At 37.3% G+C, this 18,075-nt stretch overlaps 1 protein-coding gene across 1 annotated transcript in view; it reads right to left on the bottom strand.

Annotated features, from left to right (window-relative positions):
• Positions 1-619: 619 nt before the first annotated feature.
• The window catches only part of ipo11 (importin 11), a 119,321-nt gene continuing 101,865 nt past the window's right edge, over positions 620-18,075 (bottom strand). Inside the window, exon 30 of the mRNA XM_005918993.3 lies at positions 620-2,652. Within this exon, the coding sequence (XP_005919055.1) occupies positions 2,488-2,652 (165 nt within the window). The 3' untranslated portion in view covers positions 620-2,487. The remainder of the gene's footprint in view (positions 2,653-18,075) is intronic.

The raw sequence follows: 18,075 nt of genomic DNA, 5'->3' as shown, positions 1-18,075 counted from the left end.
TTTCTTTGTATGTATTATTGTAGGGTCTACCTTACAATATAAAGCACCTTGAGGGGACTGTTGTTGTGATTTGGCGCTATATAAATAAAACTGAACTGAATTGAACTTTTTCTATTGCTCAAACCAAAGAGCCACAAGCATGGCTGTAGGATCTAGTTCTATTTCCCACTAATTGCCAGTTCATTTCCTTGTACTTTCTCAGTAGTTATTGCCCCATTTTTCTAACTGACAGCTTCCTTTAAAAAAAAGAAAAAGAAAAAAAAAGAGCGTCTACCAAACTGACTTGAGTTTGCACATCAGTCATGCTGTACTCTCAAGAGAGGATACATCTAAACCTTATGCTTACCATCATATTTCAGTGTCCTCAGCCTCTCCCACTCGTGCTCCTTTTCACTGCAATCAGTGGCTCAGTCCTTGAGGTTCCAGAATTAAGGACAACTTCCAAGTCCATTGCATTATCTGCAGGACAATTATGTCTGATCTGCTAGAAAAATGCACTCAATAGAATCAGACTGCAAAAAACAAAAAAACAAAACAAAACAAAAAAAGTACATCAAAAACTCAATAGGGACTACTGTTTTCAGTTACACAAAATAAGCACTGGGAATACAAAGACAACTATTCTGGCTGATTACTGCATTTTATTGAAGGCTTTGGAATATAAGTATTTTTCCCCATGAAAACATAACCAAGAGTTATAGCTCCAGAACTTCCTCTACTATGTCGTTTTGAAAACAAACTTAATAATTTCAATCAAGAGTTAACAAGTGAAGAAATCTTGTACTGTTGAACTAGTTAAGTAGTCAACATAATAGTAAAAAGGTCTTGTGTTTCACGGGCAGGTAAGGCTGAAAGCATAAGGCTGTAATTCTGACTGCTACTCAACTCTTATCACAGTGTCAAAGGAGCTAATGTCAGGGCCATCGCTTTCCCGAGAAGGTTAACACGCACCACGATGAAAAAAGAAAACAAATTGTTAAACCATAAAAAAAACTAATGTAAATGAGTCTAAAATTGCGACATAGTTTAGACAATGTTTCCTACTGTGTGTGTAAAAATGCAACTATTAAATACTTAAGTGCCAATATTCAGTAATTTATTACTTTTCTTTATCAAATAGGTTTGTTCCTATTTATTAAGCATTTTAAGATAGAACACAAAAACAAATGACTCCTCTCAAATCAAATATATCAAACTATCACGCCAATTACAGGCCAATTCAGAAACAAAAATAAAAAGACTGCAGGACAGCTAACTTCTTTTCCACCAGTGATGCATTGTGATTCTTTTCAATGGCTCTGAAAGCCACTTGATAACAGCCGCACAGGCCAGAATTAAATTCTTCCAAATTAAAGTGATGACGAAACCTAACAGCATGTCACATTTGGAATAAGTCAAAATGAAGATGTAGCACCAAATCAAGATAAGGCTCTCAATGCGCCTAATGCAACTTCAGCCTAGTATGCACAATCCTGTCGCACTACTCTGAGGTCTTCTACAATTGTTTTTAAGTATACTGACGTGAAAAGAATGAAAAAGATGTGACCGTTTTGGTTATTAAAGTGCTCCAACACACCATCAATTAGCAGCGGTATGTATATATAAACATAGTTCAGCACTTTTACAAATCAACCATTTAAAAAGCCCCCATTCTGCAATCAAAAACCAAAAAAACAAAACTCTAAGCCACCATACAAAGAAAACCAAAAAAACACTTTAGTTCTCTCAGTAGTTACTTCAATTTGACCTCAGGTTATGACAAAATTATTATTAAAAAAAAATAGCTGTAGAGAAATTAACATGATGTAAAAACAAACTACAAATAATGTCAGGCAGAATATCATCCATACTTTACATACATACAAAATTACATTTCATTTTTTTCTCTTTTAAGAATAGATTCTGTAAACACTGCTTCAGGTCCTTCAGGTTTGGTTTATCCCCTTTTCTGCTACAATCTGTATGTTTTTCCATAGAAAATAGTCCGAGGCTCCTGTTCTGGCACTGCAGATGATTCTTCCCCCACCCCCATACTCCCCAACCGTCACAACATTAATTTAACTTTTTCAATTTAACTTTTTCAATTTTCTACCTATTTCACAGCAAAACCAAAAAAAGTGAGGAAAAAATATAAGTATTGAGTGGAAGCTCTAGTGCGTTGATGTTGTCATGTAGGTGTTTTAAAAACGTGAAGATACTCTGACCCACATAAACCCAGTCTTTATAAAAAAGGGAAGGACAAGAAATAAGATAATAGAGAGGGGGGCGGGGGGCGGTGGGGGCATGGGGTGTTAGCTGAGGACAGTTGACAAGGCTAGGTTTTGAATATAGATAAGGCATAGCATGGGCAGAGGTTGGGGAGGTTTGAATTAGGAGTCCACATGTCAGGCAGATTGTTAGCCTTTCCAGTACATTTTCAAAAATGGGGTCAGAGGGTAGCATTAGGCAAGGACGTTTCTGTAAGGTAGTGAAGACTTTAGATGTGATTTAGAGGCCTTGGAGGAACTCCTGGAGCTGCCTGACGAGCTCCGTGTCCACAGTTTCCATCAGGGCTCCAAAGCCCTGGTCCCCCATCAGGGCCTGCTGCGCCTTCAGCTTTTCATAGACAAACTGCTGGAGAGAAACGCTGTGCACCGGATCCTCCAGGGCCAACTGCAGGAGGACAAAGAAAATGGAGAGTGGAAAAATTAGTGATCCCACCTGAGAAAGGGTCTGTTAGGCAGCGCTTTGGGAGAAAACAAAAACATCAGCAAATCAGCTGCTCATGGTTGTAATGTAGGTCTTAACAGTTCCCATACATTCATTTCAGAGGCTGCTCAAGATACAGTAAGTAAATATCCAATTTTGAACTGAAGGGAGGATTAATGATCTGGTACAAACTCAGATCTGGATTTTTGATTTTTTCCTCTCAGACTCTATTTCATTTTCATGATCTAATAACTTTTGGAAGAGATGCTGCCCTACACCAGGCCATTATTTTTTGGTTACTGTCTCGGTATAGAAGTTTTTACTCCAGTTTTCAGAATTTTTAATGGTTTATATGAATACTTAGCACTCTGAAGGACAACTACACATTTCCTTTTTACGACGCAGGATTATTGGTATTGCACACTATAAATAGTGGAGAGATACAGAGCAATATATACAAAGTATGTGACAGAAACAAAACAGGATGAAATACAAAAATTCATGACTACAGAGAGATACTACACCTAGAGAATAAGGAAAGCGTATCTTAATTAGAAAAGAAAGTGTAATCTTGATTCACTTAAAGAAAGAATATCAACATAATCCATAAAATGACCTGCCTGACAAAAAAGGCAAATCCACTAATTACTCTTAATTTTATTAATGCCTGCTATGTGTTGCAATGTGTGTAAGTAGGTGTGTAAAGGACTTTCACTGAAAATGCACTGTGGATATTTTTTTACAAAAAAGGAGGAAAATACAACAGAAACCTTTTACGTGTGGCGACTCTGACATATACAACTAACAGAAAACGTACACAAGGAAAAATAATTCAGTATTCACAGTCACTGTCATTCATCTTATACCGAAGAAAGCGCTGGAAAAATAATAATTGACAACAGTGTAAAAAAAAAACAAAAAACCCAAAAACAAGCACAGAAGACTTGAATGGTGGACTACAGCTAACACATTTCTGTAAACCTGCACACTGTCATTTATTTTCTGTGAAATGAAGCAGAGGCAAACACAACAGATGGCAAAAGCCTGAAAGCCGGGACTCGGCCTGCAAATAAATTAGAGAGGTATACAAGTTCTGTTAACACCACTGCACAAACAAAACTTCCACGCATGCAGTCAAGTTTTGAAGATTTCTTTTTGTGTGCGTCTAATAAAATGTATAAAGACAATTTTAGTCACCCTTATATGTTTTTAATCAGTGTGGGTACCTTACTATATCACTGTTTGTAACATTTCCACGTATTCTGGCTCTTTTTTTTTTTGCTATGATTTCCCCACAGATTAATTATCATTGTTGCTTCAAAGCAGGTGAGTATCTTGAATTTCAAAAAAAAAAAAACCTCTCCTTGTGATCTCCTTTATCACCTAGCACAAACTTGACATTTTGGCGAGCGTGTTCACTCTTAATCACATCAGCCCACAACTGAAAAACAACTCTGGGTCCTTAGAGAAGCACAATATTGCAGTGGCAAATCTTAGTCTCTAGCCAATCACTGGAAACAATACTTGTCATACTAATTTGGTCTTCGTCATTACAATGCTATCAAACTAGTAAAGAGTGGATGTTGCAGAGTGGCTTAATGGAAAAGCTTTCATCTGAGCTGCATAATTACCTTCTCTCTGTATACCACAACATCTTTAAGGTCTTTTTTGTGTGTATGGGTGTGTGCGTCAGAAGCCACATATCATGGCACTTGAATACATTTTTAATCACTATGGTCCTCTTAAGCATCTACTATGATCAAACTAGGGAAAACATTATTAATGCAATTCTTCATATGTCTCAGTAAATATCAGATTAGTTTGGGTTAAACAGGAATAGAAGCAATTAAGTCTGTATGTAGAGATTACAATATTTCAGCAGCAATGTAGCCCCTTATCAGGACTGCACACTTCATATATACTAAATGAGCTTTTTAGAAAAATGCCAGAAAAACAATTCAAGTCTTTGCATATGATAGGGTGTGGATGAAAGTTTGCTGAAGTAGTGTAAATTATTAATATTATAATTATTATTAAATTTGTATTATTAATAAAGATTAAAGAGAAATTGATAAGTGAATAGAATTAAGAAAATAAACAGAATGTACACTCGCCAAGGTACTTCATTAGTTAACCCTGTTCAACTGCTAATGAACCCAAGTATATAATCACCCAATCACATGGCAGCAACCTTATGGATTTATGTAGATATGGTCTTGATTGTGTGGTTGAAGTTCAAACCAAGCATCAGGATGTGTAAGAAAGTTAACTTAAGTGACTTTGTATGGTTGTTGGTGCCAAACGAGCTGGTCTGAGTTATTTGGAAATTGCTGATCTACTAGATTTATAATAACCACTCGATATAACCAAGGTGTGCAGAAGAACAACTCTGAACCTACAACACACTGACCCTTGAAGCAGATCAGCTACAGCAACAGGAGACTACACAAGGTGACACTCCTATTCCTGTCAGAGAAGAACAGGAAACTGAGGATAAAATTTGCAAAGGCTCACCAAAAATTGGAGAACAGACGATGCCTCTGATGAATGGAAAAAGAGAGATACAGAGAAACCCCTTTCCCGCGTCCAGCACAAAGAGGAAGTAACATAAGTGATGTGAGCAGAAGAATAGTCATTTTCTGTTGTAACAGAAATTTGGCGTAAACAACATGAACTCATGGGTCCTTCCTGCCTGGTATCAGCAGTTCAGGCTGTTGCTGGTGGTGGAATAGTGAGGTGGGGGGCGGGGTATTTTCCTGGAACACTTCGGACCCCTTTCAACCAAGTGAACATTGTTAAAATGCCACAACTAACCTCTATTATGCTGCGATCATCATCTCTTTATGACCGCAGTGTATCCATCTTCTGATGGTTGCTTCAAGCAGGATAACACATCCCTGACAAAACTCCTCTTAAGCTGGTTTCACAATGAATTCATCACAATCACCATGTCTCCCATCCAATAAAGCACATTTGGGCTTAGAAGAAACAGTAAATCAAATTGTGGATGCGCAGGAATAGCACCTTGTTGAATATGTCCCACAAACGAAACAAAGCCGTTCTTAAGGAAAATGGGGGGCCAACCTGGTAATAGTGAGGTGTAAATGTTTCTGTACCCCAAAAAATAAAGTTCTGAGATAGAGCAATGGACTGTATTTAGGACATGCTGTGTTGAGACTGTGCACATAGCAACACTGATCAAAAGCAGTTTACAATGTTGCCACTATCAGTATAAACAGTATGCACGACCCATTGTCAACACAGGGGGAAAAACAAGGGCGGAGATGAGAAGACAAGAGAAGAAGAAAAAAAATAACGGTGACACGAGGCAACAAAAGGTGTAGACGTGATGGGTACAAAGGAATGAAATGTGATAAGGGAACGAGGAGACAAATATGACAAAAGAGGGAAAGAATCGTCATGCATGGGAATTAAGTACCAGGAACTGGCTAAGTAATGTGGTTCAAAGAACCCCATAAAGGCAGTGAGTGATAAAAACAAGATGACGTGGGATGCAAGAGTGGGCAATCATAGCTCTACCTCATTGTTCAGGACAGAGAAAAGAGATGAGTGGGAAACATGAGAGAGTTGAAGAGAGACAGCTGAAATGACAGGGGCTGTAAAAGCCCTCATCTCTAAAGTAATCCCGAGACTACTGTTGTCCTTTTCCAAAGCAAACAGTTCTCAGTTATTTCTATAAAAACATCAGTGTTATTTAAAATTGGCCAATGAGGGACTTTAAACACACTTAATTCACACAATGTGTACCAGGGACCAAGATCCTTAAAGCTCTCTGAATGACAGGCTCACACAAAGACAAATAGTATTAGTACAATGATTGCCAATACTGGTTTCGGGACTGGGATTAACAAGGACATATTGCAAAGATAATAATCTCACAGATTTCACAATAGTAAGCCTTTTTTTTTTTTTTTTTTTTAGATCCTCAACTTTCTGATCTCTCAGACCTGCTCTCCTATTTCCACTCTTACAGTTTACTACAACAGACTACTCTATTCAGTCGAAAAACACATTTGTACTGTAGCAGAGGATATGAAAGGAAACTAAGTCAGGCAGACAAATGCTAACGGGAGTTAATGATGCAATAACCTGTACTTTTCCAGCTTTTATCTCACATCCCGTGGTGCCTCATGTCTAACTGCAAACACACAAATACTCCGCAGGAGCGCGAGTGTGTGAGCACATACACCGACTTCTGTGTGATGTAATGAACTGTGGGCCTGCATGATGTATTGAAGTGTAAACTAAGAACTGTATTGTGTAAGGAGATGCTGACAGCACCGGGCTTAGTGGATTACACTGCGGGCAAATGTTAATTTCATCAGCTAATTTACAACACATCATCTGCAGCCTCGCCAGCTCGTCGCCTTTAGAATCTCTAACTAGACATGTAAGCTGCTCTCAAGTGGTCAAATTTGACTCAAAGCATCATGCTGTTTAACAGAAGCTATTGTCAACTCAGGTTTTAATGGCATCGCCGTCTTAAACAAATACCATCATATACATTAAAAAAAAAGTAAACTTATATTCTCTTATTTTTTCTGCATGTAAATTTTCTGTCATGCATTATCAGTGTTTGGGTTATAATGTATTATGCATAACACTTAAAAGCAAAAATAATACAGTATTTATTTGGTTCAAAGTGAGTAATCCATTGGACACGTTTTAGACTTTTGCACTACTCCGAGAGGTGCGCTGTCACACACTTAGATTGATAATTCTACCTTTAAAACTTACATTTTCACACACATCAGCACAAAGCAGTTTCCTAATGACATATGGAGATCTTTGCACTTCCTGATTTGTAGATACTTTGCCATTTCTATACAGCTTTCTGTGTTAATCAAAGTTAGGTGATTTTTACACCATCTTGTATAAAAAGCAAGAAACAAAACAAAGACACAAAACCACATTGTATGACTTTCAATATAGAGATCATTTAACTCATGCACTGCAAGTGACATATATTTGATTAACATTTGCATTTTGAGTGCTGAATTTAGGAGCAGTAATACGTTAGACAAATGTAAAGTGATTACATTAATGTGCTTCCCCAAACATTGAGGATTAAATGCATTTTTCATAAGCAACATTATTTCTCTATTTATTATTTCATTATTTTTCTCTTGGCAGGTAGTCCAAATCTGGTGTATAAACCTTAGCATGGCAATTTCAGCCATTCTGTTAATAAACAGAAGGGAAGACAAAAACAATCCCATCAGGACACAAATACTGCATAATGAAGGTGATTTTGTAAACTGGAAGCATTTCTCATTTATGTCATTTGTTCAGTTGCTTGATGGGAGTGAACTATGTGAAATATGATTGGTTCAGGTCATTTGAGGCAAGGTTTCAATTTTGGAGTTTGTACTGTGAAGAAGATGAAACGGCAAAGTAATTGGGGGCTCTGGATAAGTGGGAAAAAGATAAAGTAAGAAAATGATAGAGTAAGAAGTGCAAGTGCAATAACCAAAAAAGTAAACATGGTTTGCCAAAATAATAGGTATAGTAAAAACAACTACGAGTAAAACTGATTGAAAGGATGAACTGAAAGAAAAAAAAAAAAGCATCTGTATTAATATTAGGTAACCTTGCGCACAAGCCAAAAACAAACAAAAGAAAAACCCCAACAACAAAAATCCCTCCACAACATAAAAAGCAGGAAAGAAATATGAAACCAGTAAAGTTTGAGGGGAAAAGAAAAGGAATAATGATGAGAGAAAAGGACAGAGGGAGAGTGACATGCTTCCTGCTGCAGCTCACTGATAAAGAAGCAATGGTCGCCATGCCACAGAAGAAGATAAATGAGAGGGAGGATGAATAGAAGAGACAAATGAGATGTGAAGGAAGTGGAAAAGGTTTGGTAGATGTCTAGTGAGAAGATATAGAGGGGGAAAAAAAGAAGGAGACAGAATGGAGAAGTAGGCGAGATACGCTCTGAAGGAAAAAACTGTAATTATGACGATAATGATAATAATAATGATCCTAAGCACCCACGGCAGTCCGCTTTTACCTCATGCAAAATACCCAATAAAAAGCCTACATTTGTTCCATCTGTTCTGACATTACTTAGAGAGGTTGCCAAACACCTTTTTGCTTGCATCTTTTTTCTGCAACCAGTGTTGTCACACGAACAACTGTTTTCAAGGTGGCACAGTTTCACAAATCCATGCCAAAAACATGTAATTTAGCCTCTACTCAATATTTGCTTGGAAGTTATCCATACACCTTTGTCTGGGAAATAAGCTAATCTGTGCCAGCAGGCTGGAGAAGAATATAGCCTCAGCACACCTGAGAGAGTTTGGAACATGAAATTATTTGATCATGTCACCCCACTTCTAGGTGTAAAGTGGCTTACCTAAACAGAACAGAGGGCTACTTAATGTTATTGTATGCAGCTGTTCTTTAGTTGGAACAGAGTGGTTTTTTTTACTGGGAAAAGGGCTTTCCATACCTGACACATTGGACAACCCTAACTTTTGGTGGCATTGATTAAATAAGATGCTTCTCCGCAACGATTCTGACATGATGGCATCTTATGCTTGTTGCAGATTTGTTGGTTGGACACTGATGATGAGAATCTCCCATTCAACCACAATGCAAAGATGCTTTGCTGGATTGAGATCTGGCAACTTTGTTGTCCGTTTCAGTATAGTGAACTCACTGTGTTCAAGAAACCACTTTGAGAAGATGGCTACATTTTGGTCCATAAAGGAATTTATGAGACACTCAACTGGCCCAAAAGTGTGCCAACAAAAGATTCCCCACACCATTAAACTACCAGCACCAGCCTGAACCATTAACACAAGGATAGATCCATGCTTTTACAGGTACACTGTTTACTCCAAATTCTGACACTACCATTCAAATGTTGCAGCAGATATCAAATGATTTAGTACTTTCCTGCTTATATACAGTACTTTATGTGACAAGACATAAGTTTTTAACTCACTGTGTGTTCACGCGCAACTTTTCTTATAATCATTAGTTGATATTAATCTCTGGCTCTCTTCAATAGCGCGTCGTTATCCTGTCTTCGTTCCCTCACCTGAACTGGTCGCAGCAGATGGGCTCCACTTCCTGAGCCTGGTTCTGCTGGAGGTTTGTTGTTATTAAAAGAGTTTACATTCCCACCAATTGCCAAAAAAAGCTTGCTCAAAGGGTGTCATATGATTATTGGGGTTTTCTCTGAGTTTTTTTGTATTATTGTAACATCGTTATCTTACAATTTAAAGCACCTTGAGGCAACTGTTGTTTTAAATTTGGAAATATAAATTAAATTGAATTAAATTGAAACGTGACATATGTTACATGCAAAATACTTTTGTCTCTTTTATTTTTACGTTCATCAGTGTCTCTGGATGAACAGACCTATCACTGGGCTTGTCTGTGTCAAACAATGTGTGTTGCATTAGGCATACGGTGCAAACAATGCCAACCACTTGTAGTAAATTATTCACAACTTGGCAGCTTAAAAGTTTTAAGCCATACATTTTAGTATCTGTGAATAATATCTGCATACTTGTATATGATCGAATCTATATACAAAAAAGTCCCCAATTTATCACAGGCATATTTTCTTATGTGCTGCAAAAGATATTTTTCATTCTATAGTTACTTAAAACCAGTGGGTGAGCTCATGGAAAACACCATCAATCTGAATAGACTGTTAAAAAAAAAAAAAAAAAAAAAAAAAAGATGATCCAGTTTACATTAAAAGACCAAACTCGAGATTAAAATCATTCTATAAAGTGTAGCATAATCATGATGTGTCAAAAACCTTCACTGCTGATAAAAAAAATGCTGCCATGAATGATGGTCCTTCAATACAATAATCATAGGCATTGTGGTTTAAGTAAATCCCACTTAGAAAGTATGATGCTTATAAGCACGGAAAGACAAAATCACATAAAGATTAATTGTTGAATTTGCTCTTTTCATGGGATTTTTTTTTCCAGTAAAAGTGCAGGATAATGGGGCATTGCCCTAATGCAAGGCGTCACATCAGATTGAAGTTGAGACTGATTATGAACATCAAAGAATAAGGATGGCAAAGAATTGCTCCTATGCCAGTAATTATGGAAGCATATATAAGAGTGTGGCTAATGGATATTATGCAAGAGAGGGGGTCTATATGTGTGCATGTTTTGTTGGCAGAGCTACGCTGGCTTGGTGGGAATGGGCCTGCTGAATATCCGAGTCTGACACTAATCCTATTACCTCTACTCCAACTGCTGCAGATATCAGCTATTGACTGTTGTCCCCACATACACTGTCCTGATTAAAGGACACCTACATACTTATACACGCAAGCATACATCTTAAGTTATTGGGCGCGGATAAATAAACATACATAGAACATGTAAACATAGACATGTTAATTCCACATTTTAAATGTAAAAGATGTAGCACTAAAATCTTCTTTCCACAGACATTCCAATTCGATGTGAATTTTTAAAGCATAATTTCAGCTTGACGATGACTAACACAAACTCATATGTGTCGTTATTCACATTCAGCTCGAGAGCAATTCAATTCCAACATTTTAAAGGCCACCACAGGCTTTTTATGCTCTTAAAGCATAAACATACAGTGGCTGGAGGGGAGTCTCTTAGCATCGGAGCAGCCAGTCCTTGTGTTTGCAGTAGCACATTTATTCTTCCTGTGAAAACCTCCAGTACAATCTTTCTGTCTCATAAGTGTGTTTTGATGCATATAAAACACAAACATGTGCAGGAAATGTCCACTAGTCCCAAAAGCCCTAAATAAATCCAGGACAGGAACAAATGGCACAGTAGATGATACTGAAGAAAAAAGTAAAAAAAGAAAAAAGAAAAGGTTAAAATAACTAATTAAAAATACATTTTGCATAATTTGAGAATTTTGTGTATCCAAGTATGGGAACAAAACATTCATAAATAGAGTGTCCAGATCTAATGATCAGGTTAGCTCTTATTTACACCAGTAAGAAATTTAAGTGTGAGGGGGAAAAAAGTATTGCTTGGTGATATAAAGTCAACTCAGTCAGTATAATAATGGCTATAGACATCCTGATCTCACCAACCTTGCAGCTGAGCAGAAGCAGACTGTCCCTTTCATTGCACCAATGGCATTTTGTCTTGACTTGTATTAAACGATACTGACTGCACTTGCACCACTGGACTCCCACAGCTCCGTTTAGAAGTGATCAGTACCTTGCTTTTAGTCAGTTGGGTGTTTTTGTGTTGCCTGCAGACTCTGTCTCCCACCACTTACAATGACAAAGATTGTTTTTTTGTAATTTTTCTGTGTACCACCACAGAAGAGTTTAAATGAAATAATCAAGAAGTGATTGAAGTGCAAATTTTCAGCTTTAAGGGGGTTAACTGTTTAAAATTTAGACCGACTTTAATCAAATCTTTAGACTAGTAAATAGGAGAAATTTCCTGACCAATTGCTTGTTTACGTCTCGCTCAAAAATACAGATGAATTTATGCTAATAAGGCATTTTCAGTCATGCGTTGCCCAAAAAAATCCTTTGAGACCGCATTGCTTTCTACTACTTTAGCATACAGTATTGCTAAGCTAATGAAAACCTCAGACAAAGAATCTGCATTACTTACAAAAACAAACAAAAAAAAGATCATATATGGCCAATGCTATAATGCTCTCCAAAGGTCACAAACTATAGATAACTACAGACAGCAGCCTTTACGGAAAAGCGTCAGAGCCATTAAGCACTTTACATTTAGTCATCCAGTAAGCATTTGCAATGACGTTTAATACATAATATCAGAAAAATGACTGAAGACATGTATGGCTGAAATCTGAGTCTTGGGGGATTTTAACACTCATTGCTTGACTACTGCTTCTGACCATTTAAAAAGGGTTCTCTACAGCCTTATTATATCTTAATCAGGGAGCCTGGCAGACCTAATCTAAAGAACCCCTCAGGATCAACGCATAACTTCTTAATATAAATAATATGAATGTAATTTCAATTTATATAGGTGTTCTAAATGATACAGGCATTCATCACACACAGTGCAGTTCCTTTCAGGTTTATGTATATAATTCCATATATCGAGCCTGAGTCGCTCGATATATGCCTTAGTGCCTAAAGTCCCTTGACTTTAGGCACTAAGGTAAGAACTCTACAGTATTTTGGAGAAAAAAACCCCCAAGAACCAGATGACCCCTATGAGCAAGCACTTTGTAATAGTGGGAAGGAGAAACTCCCTTTTTAACAGGAAGAAACCTCCGGCACAACCAGGTTCAAGGAGGGACAGCCATCTGCTGTGACCGGTTGGGGGCTAGGGGACAGAGAAAAGATATTAAATGCTGCGCTGGGGTCGAACATGACAAGCATAGAGATGAGTCCACTGTCAGAGGCCATAAGGTCATTGGTAATCTTCACTAGTGCTGTTTCAGTGAAATGCTAAAACCTGACTGAAACTTCTGTTCCTCTGCAAATGATCAATTAGCTGTTTCAAAAATTTTTGAAATAGGAGGACGCCTGAAGATTGGTCTATAATGAGCAAAAACAGCTGGATCAAGTAACGGCTTTTTAATCTGTGGTCTAATTGCAGCCACATTAAAAGCTTGTGGTACCTTATCCAGTGATAGAGATACAGCAATCATATTTAACATTTTAGCGTTAATTAATGATAAGACTTCTTTGAACAGTCTTGTACCGAGGTGGTACTTTTAGACATGTTGAAAATTTAAAGGAAGAAATTATTTAAGTTAGTTTGCAAAGACTGGCAGGAAAGAAAGAGTCTAAATAAATGGCAGCAGTTATTAAAGTTGCTGTACATGTCTGCAGGATGGCTGTGAAGGTTGTGGCAATCCACAACAGCAGCTGTAATGGCAGGCTATATTAGTTTTACAAATGACATTTCATTACAAGTGTTTCAATATATATATCTAGCATTCACTAATAAACAAAGACTACAACAAACTATGCAATACCCAACACATCTACATAATTTAATGTAGGAGATTCTTATGGAAAATTAAACCTGAGGTTTGGGTAATGGACATCATTAGTTACACTTTTAAAATGAAGTATAAAAACTGAGCTCTCACTGTAAGCAGCTAATTGCCTACATTTTAAAACAGACACACAGTTAGCGACAATATAAAGAATTTATTCTTTTTCTTTATAAACTTCAGCAGTCCTCTTCAAGTATGTATTAGATCATGCGTGAACAGAAAAGCATGCTAGTGTGCATACTACAAAATCCAGCTGGAAGCAGGATTGTGTACCCATGTAGTTTCACAAACTGCATTTGACCTTTGTAAACTTTATACCATACCTTATAGAGTGAGGGTATGGTGTTGGAAAATAACCATAATTTGACCACTCACCTCACCACTGAACACCCACCGCCTGACAGCAGCAGCTGTCCACAGCAAGGCATGATGCCCTGCCACATTGCAAAAGCTAGCCAAGAAGGGCTGGAGGAACAAAACAAAGAGCCTAAGGCATTATAACTCTGCCTCCCAAGAGATCCCAAGCAAGGCGAGTATCCACTCGTGCACTGGAACGCCAATCAATCCATGAAGACTCAAGCCCCTAAAACAAGTCCCTAAGACTTCACTGCCAAAGTTCTTGTGCCAGCCACCAGACAACACAGCTAGAAATTCTGTATCCATGCCTTAAAAGGAAAAGTTGTTTTGGTGGCATGATTGGAAAAAACAGAGTTTCAATATTATGATGGCTGTATGTACATTCAAACATCACACAGGCAATCTAGTTAAGAAATTAAGACAGAAATGAAACTTTCCTATCCTGCAGGAGAGAAAAAAACCAAAAAACGAAAACAGCTGAAGCTGTCTCTCTGTTTAGGAATACGGTGATATGATGTATAGGGCATCAATTCCTAAGGCCTTGGATGTTGATTATCATTATGCTCTTAGGCTTACTAATAGTCATGTTTATAGTGCATCATTAAATCTTATAAGAAAGACATGACAGGCATATCTCATTGTTTATCTGTAAGCCTCTCAGTGGGAAACTGTGACTTTACATCACTAATGCATAAAACTTGTGCTCAAAGCTATATGTCCATGAGCTCAGTTTATTAAAAAAAAGAAAACAGAAAAAAGGAGTGCTTTGGAAACCCCTCGGTGCATTCATTACTAATAGCTATGTCCCCAGTACCAGGACGTATACATTGCACTGACAAATTAGAAAACTACTACAATAAAGAACATAAAAGAAATCAAACAACATCAGACAGAACAGAGTTGAGACATGAGTAGAATAATCGCTGTAAAGAAAAAATAAAAACAAAGATAAAAACACCACATACACAAATGTACACATCTCTCTCTACTTTTCATTAGGGCATGGCCTCTTGACTTCGAGAGCAGATTATTCCTTGATTGCAGTAATTTCCTCACCTAGTGAGGCAGCACGAACGGCAATATCGTAATTAGTACTGTACTAAAGGGCTTAATGTAAGAGTTCCTCAGCATTCTGTCATACAGGTGCATACTAGAAAATGTGTAGCTTAAACAGGCATGAGACTCAACATTTAAATCATTATTGTGTGATTTTTCAGAAAATCAAAGGATTTGAAGAGCAACTCCGAAGAAAACAGTAATAACAATGGCCCGCTAGCATGCTCTACCAAAAATTGTGCTTTGGTGTGTATCTGACGGACGAAAGCCAAACCAGTTCCACACCACTGAAGTTGCAGCATTTTTACAAACCAATTCTGGTTCATCTGTTTCATTCAACGATCCACTTTCGCCTCTCTCATTCTCCGTCGCCGCCAGGCTTTTTCTGCCATGTGCGTATGAAAACAAAGGCACTGCGCATGCGTGTCTTACCCATATTCTATCGCGATATTTCTTTTTCTTATCATTGCCTAACATTATACCGGTATTACCACGAACGGTATGATATGGCCCAGCCCTACTAGCAGGATCAGAAAAACATTTCTTTTTAGTGCTCTAAGCAGAAGGCCATGAATTAGAGGAATCTTTGAACCAGGGCTTTGAGTGACAAGCTTGGTCAAACAGTGATATGAGACATCCTGTCTGAAATCTGGTGTGCCATCTGGTATGCACTAAAAGACCAACTTCTGCATTTGTAAGATGGCACTAAGAGGGGAAAGATGCAGTCAGCAACTTTTTCTGTTTAAAACTTTGTAAAATGTCATTAATTGAGGAAGTGCACAGAATAACAAATCACCCAGACCAAAGTTGAGTATTTACAAGGAACTTTTTCTGGTTGTAGGCTTCTCACATGCATGCCAGATTCAGGAAAACAACAAATATTTGTATTATTGTTATTACCGCTACCAAAGGAGGTATTTGATGGGGTTTTTTTTAATCGTGTTGCCTTAAAAAACAGTTTTTCTTTATCAGTGTGTTTTGCTTCATGTTCTGTATTACCCTGCACACAAATTTAAGTTTAAGATCACATATGTCTAGTTTAATCTCCTAGGACCTGGGTCCACATATGTGGACATCACATTTTGCGTTGTCTAGACCAGAATACTAAATTTTGCTCTACAAGGGCCTGATATGCACTTACGAGGACATTACACTGCCACTGTTCTATCGAAATCTAAAGCAAATATCCTCATATGTGGATCTGATTTTTCTCAGAAACAAAAATAAGGTTAAAACAAAAAAATCACGTTCTTTGTTTTTACATTCATAAGGTCCCAATCAGCCCAAATAGCAAAGAGAAATTAAAAATGCATGCCATGAAAGAGTTCGGGTCTCGGGAGGTTAAACATCACCTTTTTTTTTTTTTTTTTTTTTAAATCCCACTAGAGCTCAATTCAAAGTTTTTAAAAAAGCACACTAGTGTTTCTAATAAAGCCTTTTGTTGTGACAAATAATCTTCAAAATCGAGCTAATTGTTTAAGATGCCTGCAAACTATCTAAGGAGAACATGCAACACTGTACCAGACACTTCATACTTAGACCGTGCCCTTTTAACAGCATCTGTTGTGCCATTACCCATCTTAAAATTGTAGCTTGTGACAGAAAGTATTACATTATAATGGACAGTCTATTCCTCAATTCCAGCTTCACACATAATGGCAGCATGATTTTGTTAGCAGCATAAGCGGCATATTTCATGCTGTAAATCCCCCATTCACTTTATTCAGTGTTCACTCCATAGCTTAACAATCTAAGTAATTTGTAAAACACTCAAAACAGCTACTCTATTCACAGATCATACTGTGTATACAGTATACTAGATCCATAAGTGCTGTGCTTTAGCTAGCAGAGGGCAAAACATAGTATCTGTCACATTATACTGAGGGCCTTTGCATTTAATTAACGTCATTGTGTTAAAATTGCAAAATTTGCTAAAATACACAAGATGACACTCGCAAGATAGTTGTCAATGAATAAGCATTCATGGAACTAAACGGCTAAATTACTATTAAAAAAAAAAAAAAAGATAATTTATATATTGGTTCCCTTTCTTTAAAGCTTTTTAAAAGGATTAAAGGAGGACTTTTTCTACAGTCAAAGACTAGTACCCGTTCACATCACCAAATAGTGCGTTTCCTCACTTCAGATGCTCTGTTAGACCTTTAGTGCAGCCGCTTTCAGTTGCTGGTTGTTTGTGGGGTTTTCTGCATTCATTTCAGTCTTCAGGAACTGAAAGGCATGCTCTATTGGGTTGAGATCAGATGGCTGACTTAGCCACTGCCGAACATTCAATTTCTTTGCCTTTTAAACTTGTTTTGGGTAATTATTTTCATTGTGAAGTGCTGTTCTATCGGTTTTGCTTTATTTGGCTCAGTCTGAGCAGCGAATATAGACCTGTACACTTCATAATTCACCCTACTTGTATCAGTCATATTATCAATAAACATTAGTGACCGGCTTCCACTGGCAGCATAGTGCATTTAAAAAAGTATCAATTTCTACAGAAAACTACAAGTGAGAGAGGCAAAGAAGGCACAATGGCAAATTAGGAAAAAAGATTTAGAGCAGTAAAATCATCAATTAAAATAATAAAAATAAGAATTACAATTGCATATAAAAATAAAAGAAGAAAAAATGAATAAACAGCCAGAGTTCTTTGCATAGCATAGCATTAACATGGTGATTGGTGAGAAAAGTGCAATAGTGTGAATTACACTGTATTGTTCTCATACCAACCAATCAAAATCATAGAGATTTGTTTGCGCTGTAATGAGCCATATGCAGAATGAATAAGCTTTTCACTGGTAATTAAGATACATAATGATCGATTTTACAAGTGAATTGTCAGAGCAAAGATCAATTATCCTCATTATTTGAATCAGACTAATTAACTCCCAATAAATGCAGAGAGCTGACAGGTTTAAATACTCAACATGCTTTTGGGTGCATCATCTGATTAGCAGAGCTGAAATGTAAAAA

This window comes from Haplochromis burtoni, unplaced genomic scaffold (genome assembly GCF_018398535.1).
Source record: "Haplochromis burtoni strain Fernald_Lab_line unplaced genomic scaffold, NCSU_Asbu1 Contig_34, whole genome shotgun sequence".
Classification (NCBI taxonomy): Eukaryota; Metazoa; Chordata; class Actinopteri; order Cichliformes; family Cichlidae; genus Haplochromis; species Haplochromis burtoni.
The sequence above is the reverse complement of the archived record's forward strand: the minus strand, read 5'-3'. Positions and strand labels throughout refer to the sequence as shown.